This window comes from Prionailurus viverrinus, chromosome B3 (assembly GCF_022837055.1).
Source record: "Prionailurus viverrinus isolate Anna chromosome B3, UM_Priviv_1.0, whole genome shotgun sequence".
NCBI classification, from domain to species: Eukaryota; Metazoa; Chordata; class Mammalia; order Carnivora; family Felidae; genus Prionailurus; species Prionailurus viverrinus.
The window spans coordinates 80,536,021-80,562,388 of record NC_062566.1 but is presented as its reverse complement, the minus strand read 5'-3'; the positions used below and the strand labels follow the sequence as shown (position 1 = coordinate 80,562,388).

Below are 26,368 nucleotides of genomic sequence, written 5' to 3'. Positions count from 1 at the left end.
AAAAACTGGAAAAAGCATAAAGACATGGAGACTAAACAAGCAGTGGGTCAGCAAAGAAATAAAAAAAATAACCTTGGGAGCACCTGTGTGGCCTGGTTGATTGAGCATCCAACTCTTGATTTTGGCTTGGGTCATGATTCCCAGGGTTGTGGTTTTGAACCCCACATCAGGCTCTGCACTGAGTGTTGAGCCTGCTTAAGATTCTCCCTTCCTCTGCCCCTTCTCTGCTGGCATGTGTGCTCTCTCTCTCAAAAAAAAAAAAAAATTAAAAATTAAAAAAATACTTTGAGATAAATAAAAACGAAGACAATGTTCCTCAATCTTTGGAACACAGCAAAAGCAGTTTTAAGAAGTTTGTATAAACACAAGCCTACCTGAAGAATCAAGAAAAATCTCAAATAAACAATTTAACTTTATACCTAAAAGAACTAGATAGAACAAGAAGAATAAAACCAAAAGTTGGTAGAAGAAATAAAGATGAAAGGAAAAATAAATGAAACTGAGGCTAAAAATACAATAGAAAAGATGATGAAACTGAGAGCTGGTTCTTTGAAAAGATAAAATTGGTAACTTTAACTAGACTTATCAAGAAAAAGAGAGAGGACCTAAATAAATAAAATCAGAAATGAAGAGGAAGAAGCAACAACTGATACAACAGAAATACAAAAGCTATTTGTAAGAGACGACTATGAAAAATTATATGACAACTTTGAAAAATTATATGCCAACAAATTGCACAACCTACAAGATGAGTAAGTTTCTAGAAACATTCAGTATTCCAAAACTGAATCAGGAAGAAATAGAAATTCTAAACAGAACAATTTTTAGTAACCAAATTGAATTAGTAATCAAGAAACTCCTAACAAAAGTCCAGGACCAGATGGATTCACAGGCAAATTCCATCAGACATTTAAAGAAAAGTTAATACCTGTTTTTCTCCAACTATTCCCCAAAACTGAAGAGTAATGAAACCTTCCAAATACATTCTGTGAGGCCAGCATTACCCTGATACTAAAACCAGACACAGACCATACAAAAAAAAGAAAACTACAAGTCAGTATGTTTGATGAACACAGATATAAAAATCCTTAACAAAATATTAGCAAACTGCATTCAACGTACATTAAAAGAATCATTCACCGTGATCAAGTGGTATTTGGGGGATTCAAGGATGGTTCAACATTTGCAAATCAACATGATATACCACATTAACAAAATGAAGGGTAAAAACCATAGGATCATATCAATAGATGCAGAAAAAGCACTTGACAAAATTCAACAACCATTTATAATAAAAACTCTCAGCAAAAAGGAACATACTTTAACATGATAAAAGCCATATATGAAAAACCCACAGCTAACATCATACTTAAAGATGAAAAACTGAGAGCTTTTCCTCTGAAATCAGGAACAACAAGATACGGATGTCTATTCTTAACCACTTTCATTCAACATGGTATTGGAAGTCCTAGCCACAGTGATCAGACGAGAACAAGAAATAGAAGGCATCCAAATTGTTAAGGAAGAAGTAAAACTTTGGAAATGACATGATACTATACATAGAAAACACTAAAGATTCCATCAAAAAACTGTTAAAACTAATAAATAAGTTGAATCACAGCATACAGAAATAAACTTAAAAATCTATGGCAGAAGAAGCAAAAATATACAATGGAGAAAAGACTACTTCTTCAGTAAGTGTGTGGGAAAACTGAACCACTTTCTTACACCATACACAAAAATAAACTCAAAATGGATTAAAGACTCAAGTGTAAGACCTGAAACCATAAAACTCCTAAGAGAAAACGTAGGCATTAAGCTCTTTGACATCTGTCTTAGTAATGTTTTTTTGCTTTTGTTTTTGCTTTTGTTTGTTTGTTTTGGGGGGGTCTGCCTCCTCATGCAAGGACAATAAAAGCAAAAATAAATGGTTGGTACTACATTAAACTGAAAAGCTTTTGCATAGCAAAGGAAACCATCAGCAAAACAAAACTGCCTCCTAGCTAATGGGGGAACATATTTGCAAATGATATATCCAATAAGGGGTTTATATTCAAAATACATAAAGAACTCCTACAACTCAACACCAGAAAACCCAAGCAATCTGATTAAAAAATGAACAGAGACCCTGAATAGACATTTTTCTAAAGAAGGATATAGGGCCAACAGACACATGAAAAAATGCTCAACATCATTAATCATTAAGGAAATGCAAATCAAAACTACAGTGAGGTATCACCTCACACATGTGAGAATGGTAGTATCAAAAAACAAGAAATAAGTGTTGGTGAGGATGTGGAGCAGAGGGAACTCTCTGCACTGTTGGTGGGAATGCAAATTGGTGCACTATGGAAAACAGTATGGAGATTACTTGAAAAATTATAAATAAGAATACCATATGATCCATTAATTCCATTTCTGGGTATATTTAACTGAAAAAATGAAAACACTAATTCAAAAAGATATATGCATTCCTATGTTCATTGCAGCATCATTTTCAGTAGCCAAGATACGGAAACAACTCCGTGCCCATTGGTAGATGAATAGATAAAGAAAATGTGCTCTCTCTGTTAACACACACACACACACACACACAATAGATGTTACTTAGACCTAAAACAGAATGAAATCTTGCAATTTACGACAACACGGATGGACCCAGAGGGTATTATGCTAAGTGAAGTAGGTCAGGGAAAGAGAAATGCCATTTAATTTTACTTAGATGTAGATTCTAAAAAACAAAACAAATGAAAGAAATAAAACAGGACCAGACTCATAAATATAGAGAACCAGCCAGTGGTTGCCAGAGGGAGGAAAGGTGGGAGAGATAAGCCAAATAGGTGAAAGAGATTAAGAGCTACAAACTTCAAATTATAAAATAGTCACAGGGATATAAAGTACAGCATAGGGGATATAGTTAGTAGAATTATAATAACTTTGTAAGGTGACAGATGGTAACTCCACTTATTGTGGTGATCATTTTATAATGTATATAAATGTCGAACCACCATGTTGTATACCTGAAACTTGTATAAATAATTGTATGTCAATTATACTTAAGTAAAAAAGGTATAATATATAAAACTGGCATTAGATAAAAATGAATGTTATAATACATATTCCTTAAGGATGCTTACCAAACTACAATTCTCCCTTAACCTGCCTTATTCTAGGAGTTTGGTACTTATCACAAACCCAGAATATTCTGAATTCTTTCTTGGAAATTTTCATACTATTGCTCATTGCAGTGTAAAAAAAAAAAATCCTTAAGTGCAGAATAAGCTGGTCTATGATGAGACTGGAGTTTACTCATAGAGGAAAAAAAGAGAAGGGAAGACAGAGAAGTGAAATTTGAGTACCTGGTATCATTTATTCTTTAAGCATAAATTCCTTTTTTTAAAAATTTTTTTTAATGTTTATTTTTGAGAGAGGGAGACGAGTGCAAGTGGGGGAGGGGCAGAGAGAGAGAGAGAGAGAGAGAGAGAAGGAGACACAGAATCTGAAGCAGGCTCCAGGCTCTGAGCTGTCAGCGACTATAAATCACTGATTTATATTTCTGATAAATTTAATATATATAATAATGATTTAAAATTTGGTTTTAATTATAAAATGGAGTTGTTACAGATTAGGATAATTATACATGTGTTTTTTTATTCACTTAGTATCTGTGAGATACTTAAAAGACATGTAATACCGTGTGTGTGGTGTGTGTGTGTGTGTGTGTGTGTGTGTGTGTGTGTGCGCAAACTGTCATGCATCTTGTTATATGTTTAACATTCCCTGGCTCATCCTATTAAATCTCAGTGATATTCTCCATTCTTGTGACAGCAAACTCCTAGAGTGCCCTGTAAAATATTGTAATACCCTCATGGAGAACCAATGTTGGAGATACAAACATGAAAAGATATCTTTTCTACCTTCACATAACTTCTGGTTTAGCAAGAAGACAAACATGAAAAATAAATATTATAAAAGAATATTGCTATGATCCTAGAGTCTGAAATAGGGAATACCTAACTCTACTTAGGCTTAGAGAAATCTTCATGCAGGAGGTAGTATAATATGAAGTGCATGTAACAAATAGGGAAGGAACCACATGGTGTGAATAGCATCTACAAAGATGTGAGAGATCCTAAATATATCTACTGTACATAACTATATATATTATATATATACATTCTGTATGTACATACTATATGTGTATGCCAGAATTTATATGCCATTGTAGTGACTTGGATTACATTATAGATAATGGAAAGCCTTTGAAGGATTATGAATAGAAGAATGGCATGGATAGTTATATATTTCAGAAGATCATGTCAAGCCCAGAATGGAAGGTAGATTGGAGGCAAGGAGACTAGTTAGGAAATATTAGCAATGTTCAGAAGGGACATAAGTACCCAGGACAGTGGAAATTGCAGTGGAAATACAAGGAAGAAGACAGATATGAGCTGCTTCGATGGTAAAATCAATATGCCTTGATGATTAATTGGCTGAGAGAAATGAGGAGTGGGGAGATGTCCCAAGTTTGTTTCTTTTGCAACAGGGTAGTTGCCATTCACATATGACTAGGAATTTTTACAAAAGCAAGTTTGGTGGTGGTGACTATGGTGCCTAGAGGGGTTGGTAAGAATGGGGAGGACATGGTTAATAAACTTTTAAGTATTTTGAGTTGGAGGTGCTTTTAGGTCATTCAGGAAGAAATGTTCAGTAGATATCTGATCATAGGATTATGAGGTTTAAGAGAAGGGGTATAGTATACTGTGGTATATTGTGTTGGCTGTGCAGACAGAGCTGATTTCCATTACTTCGGTAATGGCAGAGTAGTTTGTATTAGACTAATAAATCCCCTGCATATTGCACTTATAAGCTCTAGACAGAATATTCAAAAAAACAAGAGACTGTTTGAAGATGTTGAGGAATGACCAAAAGCAGAAAATAGCTAGAAAGAAACTTAACAAAAATTAATAAATAAAAGAGAACAAAACTGAGTCTGTTTTTGCGGCTTTTCACCTAAAGAACTCCTTAGTCTGCAAGGTGTTTGACAGCTAACACTCAGGCAGAAAGATACAGTCTTAGTGGTTTGAAGTACCTAATATTCTCTGTCTTTGGGTAATAAGAATTTTAATACTCTAAAGTAAAACAAATAGAAACTGTTTTCTGTTGATTTATTTATTTGGATTCCAAGGGCGCCTGGGTGGCTCTGTCAGTTGACGTCCGACTTCAGCTCAGGTCATGATTTCATGGTTCATGGATTCGAGCCCCGCGTCAGGCTTGCTGCTGTCAGCACAGAGCCTGCTTTGGATCCACTATCCCCTCTCTCTCTTCACCTCCTCCACTCATGCTCTCTGTCTCTTAAAAATAAATAAACATTAAAAAACAAGTTATTTAGGAGTGCCTGGGTGGCTCAGTCAGTTAAGCATCCGACGTCAGCTCAGGTCATGATCTGGGGGTTTCTTAGTTCAAGCCCTGCGTCAGGTTCTGTGCTGACAGCTCAGAGCCTGGAGCTTGCTTCAGATCCTGTGTCTCCCCTTCTTTCTGTCCCTCCCATGCTCATGCTGTGTCTCTGTCTCTCAATAATAAATAAACGTTAAAAAATTTTTAAAAAATAAGTTATTTGGATTCTGTCATTTACTTTAGAATGGAATTCATGTTTTACAGAACTGTAATATAATCCTATTCTTAAGTGTGTGAGTTACAGAAGGGAGATTCATACATTATATCCATAGAAAAATGTCCCTATATCTGAAATGATAAAATTTCTGTCTCTTAGGGATGACTTTTTGTTTTCTTTTTGTTTTTGTCAATGGGAAGAACCTTTTTCACAGTGAACATATATTGCTTTTGTAATCAAAGGAAACATTTATTTTGAGAAGATGCTTAGTAGGAGGACCCAATAATTTCCAGTTTACTTCTTCAGCTTATTATCTTGTTGCAGCATTCTTAATGAAATATGAAAAACTTGGTATTTTTCTTCAGGAAAATGGGACTGATGTTGCTGATCATGTTCGAAATTCTACTTGGACAAAAAATAGCACCTACCAAGATGTTCTTCATAATGCCTCCGAAGAAGCCACAGAACAAAACATACGAGCTGGTACCCAGGCGGTTTTGCAGGTGGTTCACTTCTTGGTTGTTTTTTAAAAATACAATAAAATAATCATTAAATATTTCAGATATATGTTTAAGTATTTCAGTGTACAGTATAATTTTTTAATAAAATCAGTACCCATGTTTATCAGTTATCCTTAGGACATATTAATTTTGTTTTTTCCTTAACTTTAGCTTCCTAATATATATGTATTACAGCTTTAAAGTTTATATAAATTGTGTCATGGTGTACTGTCATCTGGTACTTTCTTTTTGTATTAAACGTGTTTTTGAGATGTGTTGTTGATACATAGCTGTAGTTCATTCATTTTAGCTACTTTCTGGTATTGCAATTTATGGTTATTTCACATTTTACTTAACTCATTTTTCTGTTGATGTTTTTTAAGTTGTTTCCAATTTCTCACTATCAGATAGTGCTGCATGGAGCATTCTTACATATGGTTGTGGGTTGTTTTTTTTTTTTTTTGTACTCTGTGGGAGAATTTCCCTAGGTTGTATACTCAGAAGTGGAGCTACCAGGTTGGAGAAGTTGTACATTATCCGCCTTACTTTACTGTTACTACCAAATTGTCCTCCAATGTGATTATAATAATTTACATTTTCTTTGGTAGTGTTTGCGAGTTCTCATTTCCTTGTATCTTCCCCACTATATAGTTAGATTTTAATTTTGCTGCCTCATATATGTGAAATGTTATTTTTTTAAGTTTATGTTTCCCTGTTTTTTTTTTTTTAAATTTTTTTTTTTCAACGTTTATTTATTTTTGGGACAGAGAGAGACAGAGCATGAACGGGGGAGGGGCAGAGAGAGAGGGAGACACAGAATCGGAAGCAGGCTCCAGGCTCTGAGCCATCAGCCCAGAGCCCGACGCGGGGCTCGAACTCACGGACCTCGAGATCGTGACCTGGCTGAAGCCGGACGCCCAACCGACTGCGCCACCCAGGCGCCCCTGTTTCCCTGTTTTTATTTAATTTCATCACCATTGAAATTGAGCATCTTCTTATGAATTGCCTATTTGTATGCTTTTTCCCTTATTCTGTTGGGTTGTCTTTTTCATATTGATTTGTAGGAGTTCATTGTAGTCATTCATTTTTTAAATCAGACTGTTCTTGTCAAGGCCACATGTGACATACACATTGTTAAATCAGATGTACATTTTTCTTTTTATTTATTTTATTTTTTTAATATTTATTTATTTTTGAGAGAGAGACAGAGTGTGAGCAGGGGGAGGAGCACAGAGAGAGGGAGACACAGATCTGAAGTAGGCTCCAGGCCCTGAGCTATCAGCACAGAGCCCGATGTGGGGCTCGAACTCATCAACCGTGAGATCATGACCTGAGCTGAAGATGGATGCTCAACTGACTGAGCCACCCAGCCGCCCCCAGATGTACATTTTTCAATCCTAATCATACTGGACTTGTCAGGAGCATTTGACAGAATAGACCATTCCCTCCCTATTAAAACTTCACTTGGTCTTCAGAGTAGCATCCCTCCTGTATTTCTCCTAACTCAGTGGTCACTTCTCAGAATTTTTTACTGGTTTTTAAAAAAAATTTTTTTAATGTTTATTTATTTTAGAGAGAGAGAGTGCAGAGCATGAGCTGGGTAGGGGCAGAGAGAGCAAGAGAGAGGGAGACACAGAATCCGAAGCAGGCTCCAGGCTCTGAGCTGTAAGCAAAGAGCTGTGTGGCTCAAACTCATGAACTGTGAGATCATGACCTGAGCTGAAGTCAGACGCTTAACCGACCAAGCCACCCAGGTGCCCCTTTACTGATTTTTTCATATCTCCCTGACTATTCATGTTGAAGTGCCCAAGAATCAGGTCTTGGATCTTTCTATTCTCCTGTTTGACCTCATCCATTCTTCTGGCTTTAAATGCTATTTACTGCAACTTCTACAATTTTGTTTCTAGTCTGAGACCTCTTGTCTGAACTCTAAGAGCCTTGAACTCAAATATTCAAATGCCAAGGTAGCATCTTCACTTAGATATCTAATAGACATCTCAAACTTGATGCATCTAAAATTTGGCTTCTCACCTTGCTCAGCAAACATGCTGTTGCTGCAGTTTTCTTTGTTTCATTTATAGCACGTTTTTCAGTTGTTCAAGCCACCTTGTCTCCTGTGTCTCTTTTATATCCTACATCTAATTTGATACCAAATCCTGGCCATCTTCAGAATGTATGCAGAATACTCCTATCTATTAGCTGTTCAACACTCAACGCTACCTCTTGTGTCCAAGCCTCCATAATTTTTCATCTGAGTTATTGCAGTAAACTCCTAATCAGTATCCTTGCTTTTGCTCTTGCCCACCCATCACGCCAGTATGTTCTCAACACAGTCGCCAGAGGGATGCTGTTAAGTCAGATCATGTCGTTTTTCTACTCAAACCTGTCCACTGGTTTTGCATTATCACTAAGCATAAAAGCAAAAGTATTTCTAATGGTCTATAAGGCTTTACATCAAGGCTCCTCAGAATGTGGCCCATAGACTATAAGATAATTAAAAAATTGAGAGTAAGAATTTAGAAACTTAAGTCATTTAATATATCTCTTGATTTTGATGAAGTTTGTGTTTATATTTTTATATGTGTTTTTTCATTTCCTTTTTCCTGTTAGTTCGTTTATATTGTATTTTACAATAGGATTGGTCTGCAAAGTGTAAGAAGAAAAACATTCTTTTACCACTGTGAGTGTAAGAAGTTCTCCACATGCTCTGGTTCTGTTTCTCAACATCATTACCCAGTTGCTTCCCCACTTCTTCACTCCACTCTATGTCTATAGTCCTTGCTGTTCCTTAAATATGCGAGGTAGGCTTTCACCTCAGGTCCTTTAAACTTGCTTTTTTTTTTGTCTGGACTGCTTTTCTCCCAAATTGCTCATAGTTGTTTTATCTTTCCTTTTACAATACATTCATATTTATATTCCTTTGTATCCTCTCCCTGCCCTCTTCCAGCTTTCCTTTTGCACTTACTGGGTCCTCCAGGGGTAATGAGGTGATAGCGAGTACTTTGGTCTTATTCTTGGCTTTTGCCAGTACTTCTTAGGTTTAATTGCTGTTATATCATTTGTTATAGTTCTTGATATGTGCTCTTTTTCAGATTAAGGAATTTTACCTTTTTTCTTCGTTTGCTGTTTTTTTTTTTTTTAAATAGTAAGTGCTAGATGGTTTTTTTGCGTACATTGTGATGATCATCCTTTTTTCCATTTTAGTCTGTTTATAGGGTATTCTTTGTTAATAGACTTTTCTAATGTCAAGGTATTCTTAAATCTCTGGGGTAAATACTACTTGGTCATAAAATATGTATGATACTTTGATCAATTTGAATTGCCACTATCTTCTCAGTACTTTTGTCTATTTGGGCACAAGTGATATTGGTCTCTTACTTCCTTTTTTTTTTTTTTTTCAACGTTTATTTATTTTTGGGACAGAGAGAGACAGAGCATGAACGGGGGAGGGGCAGAGAGAGAGGGAGACACAGAATCGGAAACAGGCTCCAGGCTCTGAGCCATCAGCCCAGAGCCCGACGCGGGGCTCGAACCCACGGACCGCGAGATCGTGACCTGGCTGAAGTCGGACGCTTAACCGACTGCGCCACCCAGGCGCCCCTCTTACTTCCTTTTCTTATATAGTTCATGTCTGTTTTGGAGAGCAGGATTAGGGTTTTATAAAAATTAATTGGGTAGTTCTCCTTTTTTTGTCTCTGAAACAGTTTGTTTAAAATAGGAATCATCTTCCATGCTAGGCACAACTTTGCCAGTAAAGGTGTCTAGGCCTGGTGTTCAGGGATGAATCAAGGAGGCTTTGATAACCAGGTCTTTTCATGATTATTGATGTATGCATCTTTTTTATTTCTTCTTGAGTTAGTTTTAGCAATTTATGTTTGTCTACAAAATAAATACATTTAAAATTTTTTCAGTTTTATTCAAATAAAGTTATCCATTGAAACTATCATGTTAAAATTCTCTACTGGATATATTGTTATGTCCTTATCTTATGTCTAATTTTTATTTGTGCCTACTTGGTCAGTGTTGGTAGACTTACAGAGTCATCTATTCACTATTTTTTTTAATTTATTAAAAAATTTATTCATTTATTCATTTTTTTGAGAGACAGAGACAGAGCGTGAGCAGAGGAGGAGAGAGGGAGACACAGAATCCGAAGCAGGCTGTAGGCTCTGAGTTATCAGTGCAGAGCCTGATGTGGGGCTCAAACTCATAAACCGTGAGATCATGACCTGAGCCAGAGTTGGCCGCTTAACCGACTGAGCCACTCAGGTGCCCCATCTTCGCTATTTTAAAGTTAGCTTAATATTCTTTTCTCACAACTATGTTTTATTATGTAGTTCATCCAGGAGATTTAAATCAGAATTATGGGTATAGAAAATCTAAATGTCCAAGGTTCACAATAGATATAATATTCTGTGCTTCCAAAGTGTCCTCAAGAGCCTTTGTACACACCTGTCAACCATTATAATAACTTTGTCTTCGATAGCAAATACAATAAATGATTTGATTATAACAAACTTTTTATTTCTTTACAATAAATTAAAGATGTATATTAATGGATCCTCATTAGTAGTACTATAGTATATGATCTATTCATACAGTTTGTTATTACCAAAGCAGATAAACACACTTAGCCTGTAAACATGAAAAGAAAGGATAGATGGTATTTTGAAAATTGTTCTTGATTTAGGTATCATCTTTTATTCTAAACAGTTTTTCTTTTATTGGTTCATTTTATGACAGCAGTAGAGTTATTATATTAAAGCTCTCAGTTTTTAAAAATGCTGTTTTTCACTTGGTTTATTTTTCTTGGGTGCCTAATAGTGATTTTTTATTTGTCTAGATAAACATAAAAACAATTGTTTAATGAGTTTAAGTTTCAAATGTCAAGCTGGGGTAGAAATAGGGTTAGAATTAACCTATAGTCTAGATCACCCAGTGATCAGCATCTAAAGTTATTTTTTTCTCTGAATATGAAATTTGCTATTAATTTTATAATGAATAGCTAATTATTTCTTTTGTCTTAGGTGTTTATTATAAACTCATCAAACATATTTCTTCTTGAACCTGCAAATGAAATTAAAAACCTTCTGGATGAGCACACAGATATGTGTAAACGCATTCTTAACATTTATCGGTTCATGGTTGTGCAAGTATCAATGGACAAAAAAACTTGGTAAAAAATATTTATCCTTTATTTTTTTTTGATTGTGTATATGAATATAATAATTTTTAGAGGGATAGTGTCTGTGAGCAGAGCTTGTCACAGTATTGTAGAGGCTTCTATTAATGAATGGAGAAATATTTAATGTAATAATTAGGATGACAATAGTCTCCACTTTATCTCAGACATTTTTGATCAACCTTCTTGGATTATATTTTAAAGTGGACACCCTCACCCCACTCTCCCGAATGAATACATTCATGAATAAATGAAATTATGCATGTGTGAATAAAAGTATACGGAAATGATTAAATGTAAGAATGCTTTATTCCTCAACCTGGCATTCAAGGCCATGTACAGTGAGATCCCTGCCTACTTTTCTGTCTCTCTTTTAAGCCTAAACTCCACCCTGCAGAATGGAATCTGGTTCCCAGCTTTACCAAATTGCTCTTCTCCACACATTCTTGAACCTTTTTTAAGAATACCTAATTCTTGCCATGTTTTTCTGTTGTAATAACTGTCCTTAGATTTCACCTTCCTTTTTCCACATATCCTTACTTACATTCTTTCCCCTCACTTCACTTCTTTTCATTCTGTGTTTATACCTGTTACAGTTCTTGTCAAAATTGTCTTAATTCCTAAATTACTTGTATAAATTGTCTGTTTATCTCTGAATTGAGAGGCCCTAAAAAGTATATCTTGGTTGTCTTTGTTTTTATATTTCCTATGTTTGTGAGCATAGAATTTTATGTATTACTTGTACTCTATAAATATTTGTTTAATTGAATGGAAAAATAGGCTTTTTGGGGAAAAGAGCAGCTCTTCAGTTTTTGCAAAAATGATACATCTTCATTGTAAAAAATGAAGAAAAGTTGTAAAAAGAAAATTAAAGTTTCCCCAAAGCTCACTCTCAAGAGGTAGTCATTGTTTTGCCCTTTGATGAATATTTGGTTCACCAAACCATATACATAGTCATAATATAGTATTATGCTGTTTGCATGTACCATAATTTTCTTAACCAGTCATCTTTTGATGGATATGTAGTTATTTCATTTTGTTTTTGGGGGGAGACAAGACAGTGATCATCCTTATACATACATCATTTTTCTCCTTTGACTTATTCTTAAAAAGTGGGAGTACTTAGTGAAAGAGTATGCTTAATATATGTTTTGCTGCATGTGGAAAAATGACTTTATTTTGAAAAAATTCTTTATTAGCAACGTTGATATAGTTACATCTGGAAGTAGTTTGTTATTAACTTAATTGGAGCACTTTTCTATGCCAGGTATCTTTAAGCACTATACATGCATTTTCTTAATGCTTGTAGCAACCCTGAGGTAGATAATCTCTCTGTTTTACATGGTGATTCTTAGGCACACAATTTTGTTCACATAGCTGAGATTTGAATTGCGGTCCTTATGACATCTGAGCCTAGGTTATGATTAATCAGTAACTGTACTATTTTGAACCATTCTTTTGTTAGTCTCCTGCCCCCTTTCCTTTTTTTTTTTTTAATGTACTTTATATCAGTGCTGTTGAGCCAGGTTAAAGTGAGAGACCTGCTATATGGAACACGATTTTAGAATTAAAAAAATTTTTTTATAAGTTCCCTAGAAGTGATAGTATTATGAGAGATTACTCACATATTTACATTGAATTTACAAGATTTTATGAATTAAAATCATTACTATTATATCACAAAGTAAAAGGTTATAGATGAGTGAGTGTTGATTTGACCACACATCATGTAAGATTTATTTGGAAAATGTATACTTTATTGCATATGTAGTTGATTTCAAATAGCTTTTCATTTCATACAGCTAAGCTAGAAGCCTAAGATTACAAATGTGGCAACTTTGATTTCTATCTTATGAATGAATGCATATATTTATTTGTTAATAAATGAAGGATATTTTTCACTGAGTGATACTTTTCTATCTTAATCTGCCCTCCCTTCCCCCCAAAATTACGAATCTAGATCTGTGATCTCTTGCTGCCTCTGCCACATTTCTCAAATGGACTGTCCCACATATTGCTATGCCTGGAATGGGATTGCAAACAAACCAAAGAGGTTGTGATAGGGAATTGGACTGTTAGCCTGGCTGTATACCCAAACTGAAATACCCATTTCACATGTGGTTGAATCAGTTTCCAAATTATCAGGTGCAAATAAGGTAGTTTTATGGTCTTAATAATAAGCATCTAGGAGAAAGAGGCAAGGTAGAGAAAATATTAGGATAGGCTTGACTTGGAGTACACAAGGAGAATAAAGAGTTAAAAAATGGCCAAATTAAAAAGGATGGTCCTTGATTACTTGTCAGGATCGCTATGATCTATTGATCCTAAAATGTCTTGTAGTTAGACATTGCTCCTGGTACACTTCTAGATGTGTACTTGTTCTCCATATTATAAAGATGAAGTAGATGAATAGGCATCAAGGTAGAACCAAATTGTATAGCTAGAGTGTTCTTCAGACAGCTCCCTAAAGTCAGTCACTACTTCATTTTCAGGGGTTGGGGGATGGGAGCAGTCTCCACATTCTCACCTCCAATTCATCAGCTTTGCATACATTTTTATTTGATGGGAGGGTTTTATGAATGAAAAATGGTTTTAAAATGGCTGGTATAGTTTATAAAATGGAATTTTTAATTTTAACATTTAAAGAATTGTAAAAATTTGAAAGATATTTGATATTTGAGTTATGGAAAGATAATACATTTTATAATAAATATTAGTTTTAAAGTTATTCGTTAACCAAAAACAAACATATTCAAGAAGGAAACATTAATTAATTTTTTTACTTTAAGGGAACAGATGCTGCTTGTGTTGCTCAGAGTCACGGAGTCTGTACTGAAGATGCCATCACAAGCTTTTCTACAGTTCCAGGGGAAAAAAAATATGACCTTGGCAGGTCGACTTGCAGGACCACTTTTCCAGGCAATAAAAATAAATAAATAAATAGATAAATAGATGGACAGATATGTATTTTTATAAGATTCATTGAGCCCTGTACTTGTTCTTTGGGAAAAAAAGCTTTAACTTAAAGATTATTTCACATTAAAGGGTCTTTTGTAGAACTAAATTAAAAGTGCTTATCTAAATAGGCTATTTGCCATACATAGACACTCACAACCTAGTATCAGAGTGAAGGAAATACCAAGACTGTGAAAAAGCATTGAAACAGGCTGATGATACTGAACTTTCTCTCTTGTGTGGCATATTTATTTACATGCTTGCAAAAAGCTGCCAGAGAGCTTCATGAGTAATGGCCTGATTGTTTGCTTTATGAGTTTCCAAATCTCTGGCATTGTTAGAAAAGCAAAACTTTGTTTTATGTTGTTCTGTAGTAGTGAAAAAGTAGTTGATAATAAAAATTCTTTCTTATTGTGCTGCTCCTATAAGACTTTATTCAAGTCTTTATCTTAAGTATCTGTGGTAGTTTGATTAAATAAGAATTACATACTGTGTTTTCCAACCTGAGGATAGAGTACTGACTTTAAATGTATCATGGATTCTTTGGAAAATAGCAAAATAATATATTCTTAAGATGGCACATTAACTACAAATACATGGATAAAATGGTTCTTAATATCATAGATAAAAACTATCTCAGATCTAATTCTTGTCCATAAGTATAGTCTTTCAAATTATTACTATTTTTAAATGTGCTCATTTGCCTAAAATTTTATGCTGGTAGTGAATAATCTTTTGAAACCAGTTATATTTATTATCTAAACTCTTCTTAACTTCATTACCCCTCGCCCTTTTTTAGTGTTTGTTTATTTTTGTGAGAGAGTGGGATAGGTCGAGTGGGGGAGGGGCAGAAAGAGAGGGAGATAGAGGATATGAAGCAGGTTCTGCGCTGACAGCAGAGAGCCCGATGTGGGGCCAGAACTCATGAATCCACGAACCATGAGATCATGACCTGAGCTGAAAGTTGGATGCTTTAACCTACTAGTCACTCAGGCATCCCCTTCATTAGCCCTTTTTAAAAAGATTTCTCAATTGTTAGAACTAAACTAATTTTGAGAGCTATAGGAAGGCAATTTTAGCTTGCTATGTGGAATAACTTTATTGTAGTGTGGATGTTTAAATTTAGAATGGAGAATCACTGGTTATTTTCTATACTATAAGGTCTGCTCATTTTCAGCTTATATTTAAAGTATAAATGTGAAATTTTTAGTATAAAATATAGAGTGAAGCTTTCAAAAAATCTTTATGACTTGTTTCAATAGGAGGTTCTATCTTTAGTAGAAATCCATATAATCTTAGGAGTAATGGCTGATCAGAAATTTCTGCCCTTTAATAAATTTTTTATTCTATGACTGGATTTATTATAGAACACCTTTAATTCTTCTGGTGTCTTCAGAATTAAACTTAATTTAATTCTTCAGTTTACATAAAATTTTTCAGGAAATTTCATTAAGTATATCTCTAATAACTTATTTTTTTGGAATATTCAAGTTATATACTGATTTTCATCTTCAATTTGAGACTGTAGGTTTTGGTTAATTTAGCTCAGTAACCATTAACTAGTCAATAATTTCAACACTTAGTAGTGTGGAGACTCTTTAAGCAGCATTTATTTTATTTAACATTAATGCAATACAGCATGAAGGATAGTTACAACTTTAGGGATATTTCTTTTCAGTTTTGATAACTTGCCCACATTGCTTAGAATGTTGGGAGTTGGCCATTGTTGAAAAGAAATTAATAGTAGATGCTAATGGTTGCATGGATTACTTTTACAAGTATTATGTACCAAGAAAGCATCAAGGGTATTATGTAGTTTAAAATTCTGCTTGTTTTGGGTAATATTTTTATAATTGAATATCTGAACTTGAACATATTTCATGGTTATTATTTGTCTTTATAGACTCTTATCGTTGCCTGGATCAAAGCAAATCTAAATGTGTACATCTCTCGAGAACTATGGGATGACTTACTCTCAGTATTATCATCATTGACCTATTGGGAGGAGTTAGCCACTGAGTGGTCACTGACTATGGAAACACTAACTAAAGTTTTAGCTAGAAATTTATATAGTTTGGATCTCAGTGATTTACCATTGGATAAGCTGAGTGAACAGAAGCAAAAAAAGCACAAAGGGAAAGGTAAGAGTTGTCCACAGAGATGTTCCACATAAATTTGCTTAAATAATTTGGTTTGGGAAGATGGGTGAAGCCAGGGAGATGGGTGAGGATAAAAAAGTCATGTTTTCTCTGAACTATTCCCTCTTGCATTTACCCAGAAGTTTAAAACTTTTCAACAATAAAACATGTAAGTGCCTTGTAATTTTTCTTGAAGAAACTTAAAATCATTACTAATTTTGATGAGAAATAAAGTGTTCTGTACATGTCTAGCTAAAATTTAAACAATTTAGAATCTTAAATATTTTATTTTTAATAATTAACCAAAATACTCTTCCTTTTTATTATATGGGATTTTTTTTGTTAGAATTTAGGTGATTTCATATTACTCTATTTAAAAAGAATTATTTGGAAAATTGTTTTGAAAGCATTTTCTTAGTTTTAACTGAAAGCAAACATTCCCTAGATGTAGATTATGTATCTAGTGAGTATTACAAAGGGGGAGGGGGACAGGACATAGTGATTATATTGTTAATACGTGTTTTTATAATCCTTGATGTATTAGTATTTTTCGTTCTTAATAATTAGTTGGTAGCTAGAGATGATATCTGAGTCACATTTCATATTTAACAGTAGCCCATGGTAGTTAATTACGTGACCAAACTACTTTTTCCTGGGCTATTTATTTCCCAAGGGACTATTATTGGCAGATAAGAGATTTATTAACTTCGACCACAGGATGGCTTTTGGTTAGCTCATCTCTTAACCTTTTTTGCTTGTCCAAATGTTTCTTTTTTAATGGAGCCAAGTGGATGGCAGAGGATTTAATAATAGTTTATTTTTGATGGTGTGTTTGTAGAATTCTGTATCAGTTTTGGAATGTGAAGTAAGATGAGGTTCAAAAAAGCCTTAACAGCACACAAGCATTTAACTTGATACTTTATAATACAATGTGAGTAAACCTGAGATCTGAGACAAGGTAGCCCACATAATTTGAAGAGATTATTGATCAGGTGACAGTATACTTAGATTGAAAATCTACATTTCTAGGAGTTGGACATGAATTTCAGAAAGTTTCAGTTGACAAGTCATTTTCTAGAGGATGGAGTCGTGATCAGCCTGGCCAAGCCCCAATGAGACAGAGAAGTGCAACAACTACTGGGTCCCCAGGAACTGAAAAGGCAAGGAGTATAGTACGGCAAAAAACTGTTGGTATGTACTCTTTAAAATAATGAGACTTGTATATGGCGATATGTTTATAGTCCTTAGTAACAATGTATGTAAATATGTAGTTTTCTTACCAGTTAACTTTTGTTAAAGAAAAAACTTCTGTAGCAAAACCTTTTTTTCAGTACTACTTAGAGTCTGATGACAGGCTGTGTTATCCCTTTATGCTGTTAAGATCTATTTTGCATCATCATTTTTATGTAGTTTATTTTACTGTAGGTATCTATAATCTTAAACTGTTATTTTGCAGAATTGAAGAAGTAAAACTGTGATTCACTTTACAGAACTAATGCATTAACTGGTATACTTTCTTGTAAGTGAAGATACTCACAAACATGGAAAATTAGGGTAGCTAATTTTCAGTGTAGCCTTTTAGAGCTACAATTATATAATTAGACTGGCTTAAAAAAACTTTCAACTAGGAATTTATGCTCTCTAATTGCAGATACCTGAGACCAAGGTGGAGTCTATTGCTAAGTTCCTTGCTGCTCTTAACAGACATGGAAGAAAGTTTGTAATCTTGGAAATAGCAGCAAAGGAGCAATGATGGGAAGAATTTCCCATGGATGTAGGATCACTCAGTATATTCTGGACCTAGCTACCATCTTACTCCTTTTGCTCTCAGAGACTTATAACTTGGTCTGAATTGTAATAGAAAGAGTGCCGAAATGAAAAATAAGCAGGCTAGCAGGCTTTGTCCTAATCTCTTTTTTTACTCTCCTTCATCACTGAATAGCTAGATAATCTTAAACAATTTACTGAACTTTCTAGGCTTTATTTACTTCATCTGTGTAATGGGAATGATAATATCTTATACGCCTGAAACAAAATAGCTTGAAGTTACCTTAGGCTTGACAATTCATGATTTTTATGGCAGGAGCATTTTTTGTGGAAATGTATCTATATTTGATGGTAATCAGTGAAAAACACTATTAATTTTAAAGAAAGTTAAAATAATTAAAAATCATGGTTAATTTTAAATCCTTCAAAAGAATTATATTTTCACAATTGTTTTCTGCCTATAAAATAAGTATAGAATTATATTAATTGTCTGTGTCAAGCAAGAAGAACAAAAAATGATACAAGGAAAAAGGATATTGATGAATTAAAATTGATAGAATATTTAAAGTTTGGTATAGAATCACTTTGAGATTCTTAGGAAGATATTGGTTACATCTGAAATGTCTGTCTTCATTTTATGTTAATGTCACATTTAATGAAAATATTTGTGTATTGTTTAGGACAGAATTGTTCTTTTAAGTTTAAAATTTTACTGTTTTACTTAAAGCTTGTATTTTTTCAAAGTTCCTTATATAATTTTTCTGATTATAGTAGTAATTTATGCTTAGTGTGGAATGTAAAATTTAAAATGTAAAAAAATTTTTAAGAAGCATCAATGAGATAATTATTAACATGTTAGCCTATTTCTAATCTTTAAAGAGCATATAATGAGTAAAATACTCCTCTTAAGTTCATGCCTGACTATGAATACTTTCTGGTACCTATGTCAGAACAACCTTATCTGGCCTGTTCATTGACAAACCTATCAAATAAAAAGTTAAAGCATTAAGAATTTTGTCAAGAAAGGTGCCTGCGTAAAGTTGGAGAATACTGAAAAGGGCAGCAGATTAATTTAGGATAGTGTTTGGATATATATTTTCTTAAAAAAAATTTTTTATGTTCATAGTGAATGTACACAGTTAAAAATTAAATTTCTGGGAGAGTGTATACATTTTAGTAAGTCCCTCATCACTACTCTTATCTAAGGTTTTGCTTATGCCAACACATTAAAGGATGCAGTGAATTTAGGACTTACTTTAGAATACATTCGTGAGAAGTAATAATGTGTTTATAGTTATGATTTAGGAGCTGGTATTCGACTGTTGGAACAAATATATCACTGTTTCTGTTTTCAGATTTTCCTCTTGGTTTATGTTTATTATAATATTGCGCCTAAGTTTGGGCACTTATAAACGTATTTCTGCCAGTGGACAGACATGTATGTATGATGTGAATTTTATTTAATTATAAAAATGGAGAAATATGTGTTACATTTTAGAAATGAGAAAAGGCCAGATTTGCCTTCCTCCTATTTGTTTTGTGTTTGTGTGCTTTTAGTGATGTGTTACATTTGCTGTTCGTGAATTTTGTATGCTGCATGGGAATTCTCTAGTGAAGGTCACAGTTTTTGACATAATGTGTATATTTTATGATCCAAGATGAATTTATGTGGAGTGTGTCTATTTTTCTTTTTTATTCACCTTTTTGAGAGGGGTAAAGATAAGAAGCCTTCAAAAATTGACAGCTTATATGTTTGAAAATTTGTTTTTACTTTTTGATGTTATATTTTTCATACTGCCCTTTCATCTACATACAACACATTACAGATTTAAGATCACTCATGCATGTGGCTTAGGAATGTATGTGGCAGTTGGAATTTCAGTGGCTTAATAGAGATTTCTGACTTAAGCTTTAGATTAGTAAATCCCTCAAAATCCCAGTAGCTAATTCATTGTAAATAACTTTCTATAGTGCAGGTTACACGGTTGTGAGGCACTAGGCAAAATTTTAGGTATGTATAAAGACCTATAGTATAATGAAAAATAGAGGGGTACATTTGTGTAGAATTCATTCAGAATCATAACATACTTGAACCACTGTGTTTGTAGAAAGTTCCGAGGGAAATGCTCAGGCTCTTCAAGTTGGTGATAGGAAAGAAGGAACAGGAGGAGTTGTAATCTCCAAGGAATTATGTAACTCAAGGGGGAAAAAATAGAAGAAAACTTGTAATTCTTCTGTAGAATTGAAAATTGAATCAAATTAGTTTTAAAAGAATCAATGTAATTTTAAAATAAGTATCTCTAAAAGTCACATCTGATTATAATTGTAGATGGTATTTTAATCTTTTGTGTTAATAACCACTACATATTTTGCCTATATGTTTGTGTCTTTGCTCTAGTAAGATTGAATGAATGATGATCTTGAAGTCCGCATAGCTATGTTTCACACTAGATTGTAAAACTGTGTCATTTTCTTAAGGAGAAGAAACTAGTAGGAAAACACATAAGACGAGATTCTGACATTTTGTATGTGAGTTCAATTCTAAAATAGTTACTTTTTTTTTTTTTAATGTTTATTTATTTTTGAGAGAAAGAGAACAGGGGAGGTGCAGAAGAGAGGGGGACAGAAATCTAAAGCAAGTTCCACACTAAAAGCAGAGAGCCTGACGCAGGGCTTGAATTCACAAACTGTGAGATCACGACCGGAGGGGAAGTTGGACACTCAACAGACTGAGCCTTCCAGGCACCCCAAAATACAGTTATCTTTAACATATTACTTGACAAACCATACACCGAAGGCAGATTGTTGCCATTAATATAATCCAATCCTCCATGTTTTGCTGCACATAAATTTACCTAAAAGCTTCTCTTAAAGAATCTTTATTTGCCAACATTAATAAAGTTTTTGAAAAATGTATAGTTATAAGCTATGACATATATTTAGTTTTCTGTGAATACTTTCTTTGATTTTCTCCTCCATATGTTCACAACCGAAACTTGTTTTTTACATAATTATGCTGGACTCCCCAAATAGAGTATTCATTCAGTAAAGCTTTGTTGAGCTCATATATGCCAAGCGCTAGGATTATAAAGATAAGAGGATATAGTTGTGTGTTTGAAAAGTTGGGAGGCTGACATAAAAAACATATAATCCACTAAAAATAGATTGTAAGGTTTGCAAAAGCAGGGATTTTTAATTATTTTGTTCATTGCCATATTGCTTGTAAGTTAATCACATGGGAGAGTCTGAAAAGCTTCACAGGTGAGATGACATTTTGAGTAAGGAGTGTCAGGAGGAAGAGAAGACCGAGGATATTATGAACTCACAAAGCCATGCTGTTGTGAAAGAGCATGAACATTTCAGGGAACAGTATAAAAATCTGTGGCAGCAACATACGAGAATAGAGAGAGGAGATGCAGTTTCAGTGGTTAGTATAGTTAGTATAAGGTCACATAGGCCTTGTGTGATAGACTAAGGAATTTAGGCGTCAGGGAACCAAGAGTTTCCAGTAAGCAGGAAACCTAAGATTTTGAAATGATATTAATGTTCACATTTTTTTTACCATCACTATTATACTGGATATTATGCAGTATTGTTTCTTTTAAGTCCTCTATTCATACGTAACAGTATATATAACGTCATTTGTTCAAGAATCCCTAAACTAAAAGTTAAGTTAAAAACATGTTTGGAAAGTATAAACTTGATTGTTAATTTATTTTTAAGTCTGCTAAAATCTGTCTTTAATTTTATGAACTGGTGACTCCTTAGAAGAGACTACCAAATACAACTACAAATGTAATTTTTGAAAAGTAATCCAGTTTTTAAGTTTATCTTTAAGAACTTTATAAAGTTACATTGTATGTTTAAGATTTTGAATTACCACAAACTTGTTTATTTTTCTCAGTAACTTGATTTTTCATCCAGATCACAAATTCAGTTTTCTGTATATATTTCTACTTAAAAATTTTAAATTATGCTGTTACACTTGAATATAAATAGGAGATACTGATTGGAGTAAGCATTCTTCTCCTACCAAGATTTAACAGTAACCATGAGATTCGATCCTTTAGATTATAAAATGTTCTAAAAATGAGTGACTTCAAAACTTTGTTAGGGAAGAGTATGAAATTAGAAATTATTTGTTTTTAGAATTTAGCTTCATTAAGAACAATGTCTCAGAATTGCCTCAGAATGGCTCTAAGAAATGCCCAAATGTAGTACCAAAATTTCTTTGAACTAATGATGTTGGACTCTTTTCAGTGTTTCCATTAAATGAACTTTCCAACCCTTGGTTTTGAGAACATAGTGCTAATTTAAAGTGTCTGCTGATTTTTAATGCTCTATCATTGTAACTGCTAATAATAAAGAAACATTTTCCTGCTTTACACCAAAAACTTTACATTTGAAATGTCATGTGTTCTCTGATTTCTTTTCTTACAGCTTGCCAGTATTTGCCGTGCTGAAATGTTTTAATTTAAAATTTCCTTCCTTTGTATCTTTTAGTTTTCTCTGTTGCTGCTTTTTCTGTGACACAAGCCTTTCATTATAGTCACTCTTCTTTTTTCCTTCCCCACTTCTTTCTTTTCCTTTTTTAAAGCCATGAGAAGCCGATCCATTGGTGAATGTGCTCTGCCATCGGCCTATATACGCAGTGCTAAAAGTGCTCCTGTTCTGATCCATACTTCCAAACCCTTCTTGCCTGATATTGTTCTCACTCCCCTTTCTGATGAGCTTTCAGGTAGTGCCACCTCTGCTAATTTCTGCACCACCCTTTTCACTTTTTAATCCTGCTTTCAAATTTTGCTTAATCAAATAAACTCTTCAAAGTTAATTTCTTTGGGGGAGGTGTGGGAAATCGGGAAAGTGGTTGAGAAATCAACATTTTGAGTTATTTGAATTCTAATGCTGTCCTTGCAGTTCATTCTGGAAGTGCTAAGTTTAGTGCTGTGCCAATGTCCAATATTTTGGGTTGTAAATTTTTTTGTTTACCTTTGAGTGGTTTCTTCTCAGGTGGTAAAAGGAGTAGTAATGTATATTTATGTCATTATGTCTGACTAAAGATGATTTGGAAGATAACAATCAGAGCCTTGGCTTTTAATTTCCCATTGTTTTGACTAATGATATGGTAAATCTTGAATAATGCATCTCCATCATCTGTAGTAATGGAAGTAAGCAAGGGGAATCAATAAATGAGAAAAGTATATAATCTTAGAGTTGCTTTGGAATAAATCTTTGTATTTATATTAGAGTATAATAGTATATGGGATTCTAAGAACTCATTTTTAAACCAAATAAATCATTCTGTAAAGCTCCAATTTTCAAGGAACCTCAACATTCGGTCATTTTTCCAGGTCTGCCTCAGGTCCTTGATGCCCAGTACTAGGATAAGATGGTCTGCTCTTTAATAAGGTTTAATTACCATGTAATAAGATGTATAGATTCTGGGTTCAGTTCAATGAGTTTTGAGAATCTACACACTCCTATTAACCATCATCCCAAACAAAATATAGAACATTTCCATTACCCCTCAAATTCTCTAGTGACACTTTCAAGTCAGTATATCTCCTCCCCACACAATCAATCACTTTTGATTTCTATCACCGTAGATTAGTTTTTTTAAAAAGAATTTTGTGTGAGTAAAATCATACAGTGTTTTGTTCTTTAGAAGCAAATGTGTCGAATAATTACTATGCAAAATGTGCTAGCTCAAAGAAAAACACTTGTACATTCTTGGGTACATTATTTCTAGTTTTTTTAATGTTTATTCCTTTTTGAGAGAGAGAGTGGGAGTGGGGGAGAGGTAGAGGTAGACAGAATCCGAAGCAGGCTACAGGCTCTGAACTGTCAGCACAGAGCCCGATACAAGGTTTGAACACAGGAACCAAGAAGTCATGACCTGAGCCAAAGTTGGACACTTAACTGACTAAGCCACCCAGGCACCCCTTTCTTGGGTACTTCCTTATCACTCTTATGAGTGTATCCCTGACATTGCCTCATTTGGTGAGGTTGATTTTTTTTTTGTCTTTTAAACAACCCATCTCTGCATCCTTTCAGTTCCTAATGGATTGAAAGCTTATGCAACGGAAAGTGCATTTTTATAATAATGATATTTCCGGTGAAGTCCTTTCCATCATCTGTAACCTCATTAAGATCAGCTTTCACCCAAACCAAGGGGGTACATATTGAGGGTTAATTATATGTAGATACACAGACACTCTTGTGGTTGGTGTTCTTTGAAAATATTGTAAATGAAAAAAAAACCTTATTATTTTACTTTTCTAAAAATGAGAAAATAAAATATTCAATTATTGGATGTGATATGTTTGTGTTTTCTGGTTTAGGATGCCTTGATTGATAAATACTTAGACATATTCTGTAATATGTCTAATATTTTGGCAAATATGCATGTTAAGTGCTGAAATCTTTTTTAAAAGTTTAAAGGTGAGATTGTTCCTTTTAAAATGCTGTAAGGTAATGCCTTCACTGGGATAAGTTCCTATTTCAGAATCCTTCACATTTATGTAATTCAGAAAGAGGTTAATAATTTTAATGGCTTAATGGGGGAGGTGTTCTATGAAGAATGTTTGAAAGGAATTTTCTAAATCGCAGTTTTATTTGTTGTTGCTTTCATTTCCCCCATTTGGGGTAACATGCATTCTGTGTTAGATTTAAAGAGTTAGATAATGGTGAGACACCAGTCACTAAATCAAAAACAGACTTTATCTTTGATTATCAAAATAATGTTAATTTCAGAAAATATGGATTGTGTAAAAAAGTATATGAAAATATACGTAATCTTCCGAGTGCTTATTTACTGATAACTTAAAATACAGATACCTCCAGTTTTTTGTGCATGTGTACATATAAAATATAAAAGCGTAATTAGACTTAGTTATTTTGAATAAAAATCCTTTTTCTTTTAAGACTTAAAAGATACAAAGAACATGGAAAGTAGCAGCAAAAACTGATAAGTAACTTGTGAATTCAGCATATTCCATATTGGTTGTATAAATTTACATCCCTGTCCAGGAGATGTTAATAAGTATCCAATGGATCAAAGATTTATAGTGTATATCAATATATTAAAGGCCCCCAGAAGTCAGTTTTTTAAAAAGAGACACAGACACGCATGCGCGCACACATACACACACACACACACACACACACACACACACACACACGCACGTGTTTATTTCTCAAACTTATGTAAGCATGGATAACTTTTCCAGGTACACATATTCAGGTTCTATAGCATTAAGGTTCCAGAGAGAACAAATTTGGAAGCATTGAACTAACCTTATAAATTTAAAAATTAGCTGTGAAAATTGGACAGGATTATTCTTATATAAACTTATATAGTAGAATTCTGAATTGTTGGACTTTTTCTTCATTGCCTCTGATTGTTGGAGGCAAATTGAAGGCCTAAGCATTTGCTTCTTCAGGTGTTAGGTGCACTGAGGCAGTAAGGAGGTGGGACAGTGATGGGGACAGATAGGGAAAAGAAAAAGAGGTTCAGAATGAAGAGATTTTTAAAAAATAGTCCTAAGTTTGTTTTTTTTTTTTTTTTTTAAATTTTTTTTTTCAACGTTTTTATTTTTGGGACAGAGAGAGACAGAGCATGAACGGGGGAGGGGCAGAGAAAGAAGGAGACACAGAATCGGAAACAGGCTCCAGGCTCCGAGCCATCAGCCCAGAGCCTGATGCGGGGCTCGAACTCAAGGACCGTGAGATCGTGACCTGGCTGAAGTCGGACGCTTAACCGACTGCGCCACCCAGGCGCCCCTAGTCCTAAGTTTTAAAAAGAAAATTGCCAGTCTTAGATTCTCAAGCAAACTATTTACTTATGTTTGTAACTTATGTTACAAGGTTTTGAGTAAATTTTACTGTAGAACAGTTTAATGTACAGGGGCACCTAGGTGGCTTGGTCACTTGACCATCTGACTCTTAATTTCAGCTCAGGTCATAATCCCTGGGTGATGGGATGAGGCCCTGTCTCAGGCTTCGTGCTGAGTGTGGAACCTGCTGGAGATTCATTCTCTCTCTGTCTCTTTCTCTCTCTCTCACTGTCCCTCTTCTCAACTCACACATGCTTGCTCTCTCTCAAATTAAAAAAAAAAAAAAAGAATATTTCATTAAAAAAAGAATAGCTTAATGTTCAGAGAAAATTAGTAAGGATAGTGAATTACATAGGAAAAAAGGTTTTGTTTTGTTT

At 34.1% G+C, this 26,368-nt stretch overlaps 1 protein-coding gene across 10 annotated transcripts in view; it reads left to right on the top strand.

Annotated features, from left to right (window-relative positions):
* Positions 1-26,368, top strand: part of RALGAPA1 (Ral GTPase activating protein catalytic subunit alpha 1) — a 273,838-nt gene that overhangs the window by 84,413 nt on the left and 163,057 nt on the right. For 8 of the 10 annotated variants that reach the window (XR_007152890.1, XM_047862177.1, XM_047862172.1 and 5 more), the window contains exons 12-16: positions 5,980-6,117; positions 11,142-11,290; positions 14,086-14,215; positions 16,155-16,392; positions 17,419-17,580. Coding sequence is in view for 9 of the 10 variants with exons in the window: in XM_047862177.1 (XP_047718133.1) it covers positions 5,980-6,117; positions 11,142-11,290; positions 14,086-14,215; positions 16,155-16,392; positions 17,419-17,580 (817 nt within the window). In the remaining variant the exon portion in view is untranslated. Of the gene's footprint in view, positions 1-5,979; positions 6,118-11,141; positions 11,291-14,085; positions 14,216-16,154; positions 16,393-17,418; positions 17,581-22,753; positions 22,895-26,368 lie in introns of all 10 variants that reach the window. The other 2 variants (XM_047862180.1, XM_047862181.1) reach the window with 1 other exon arrangement.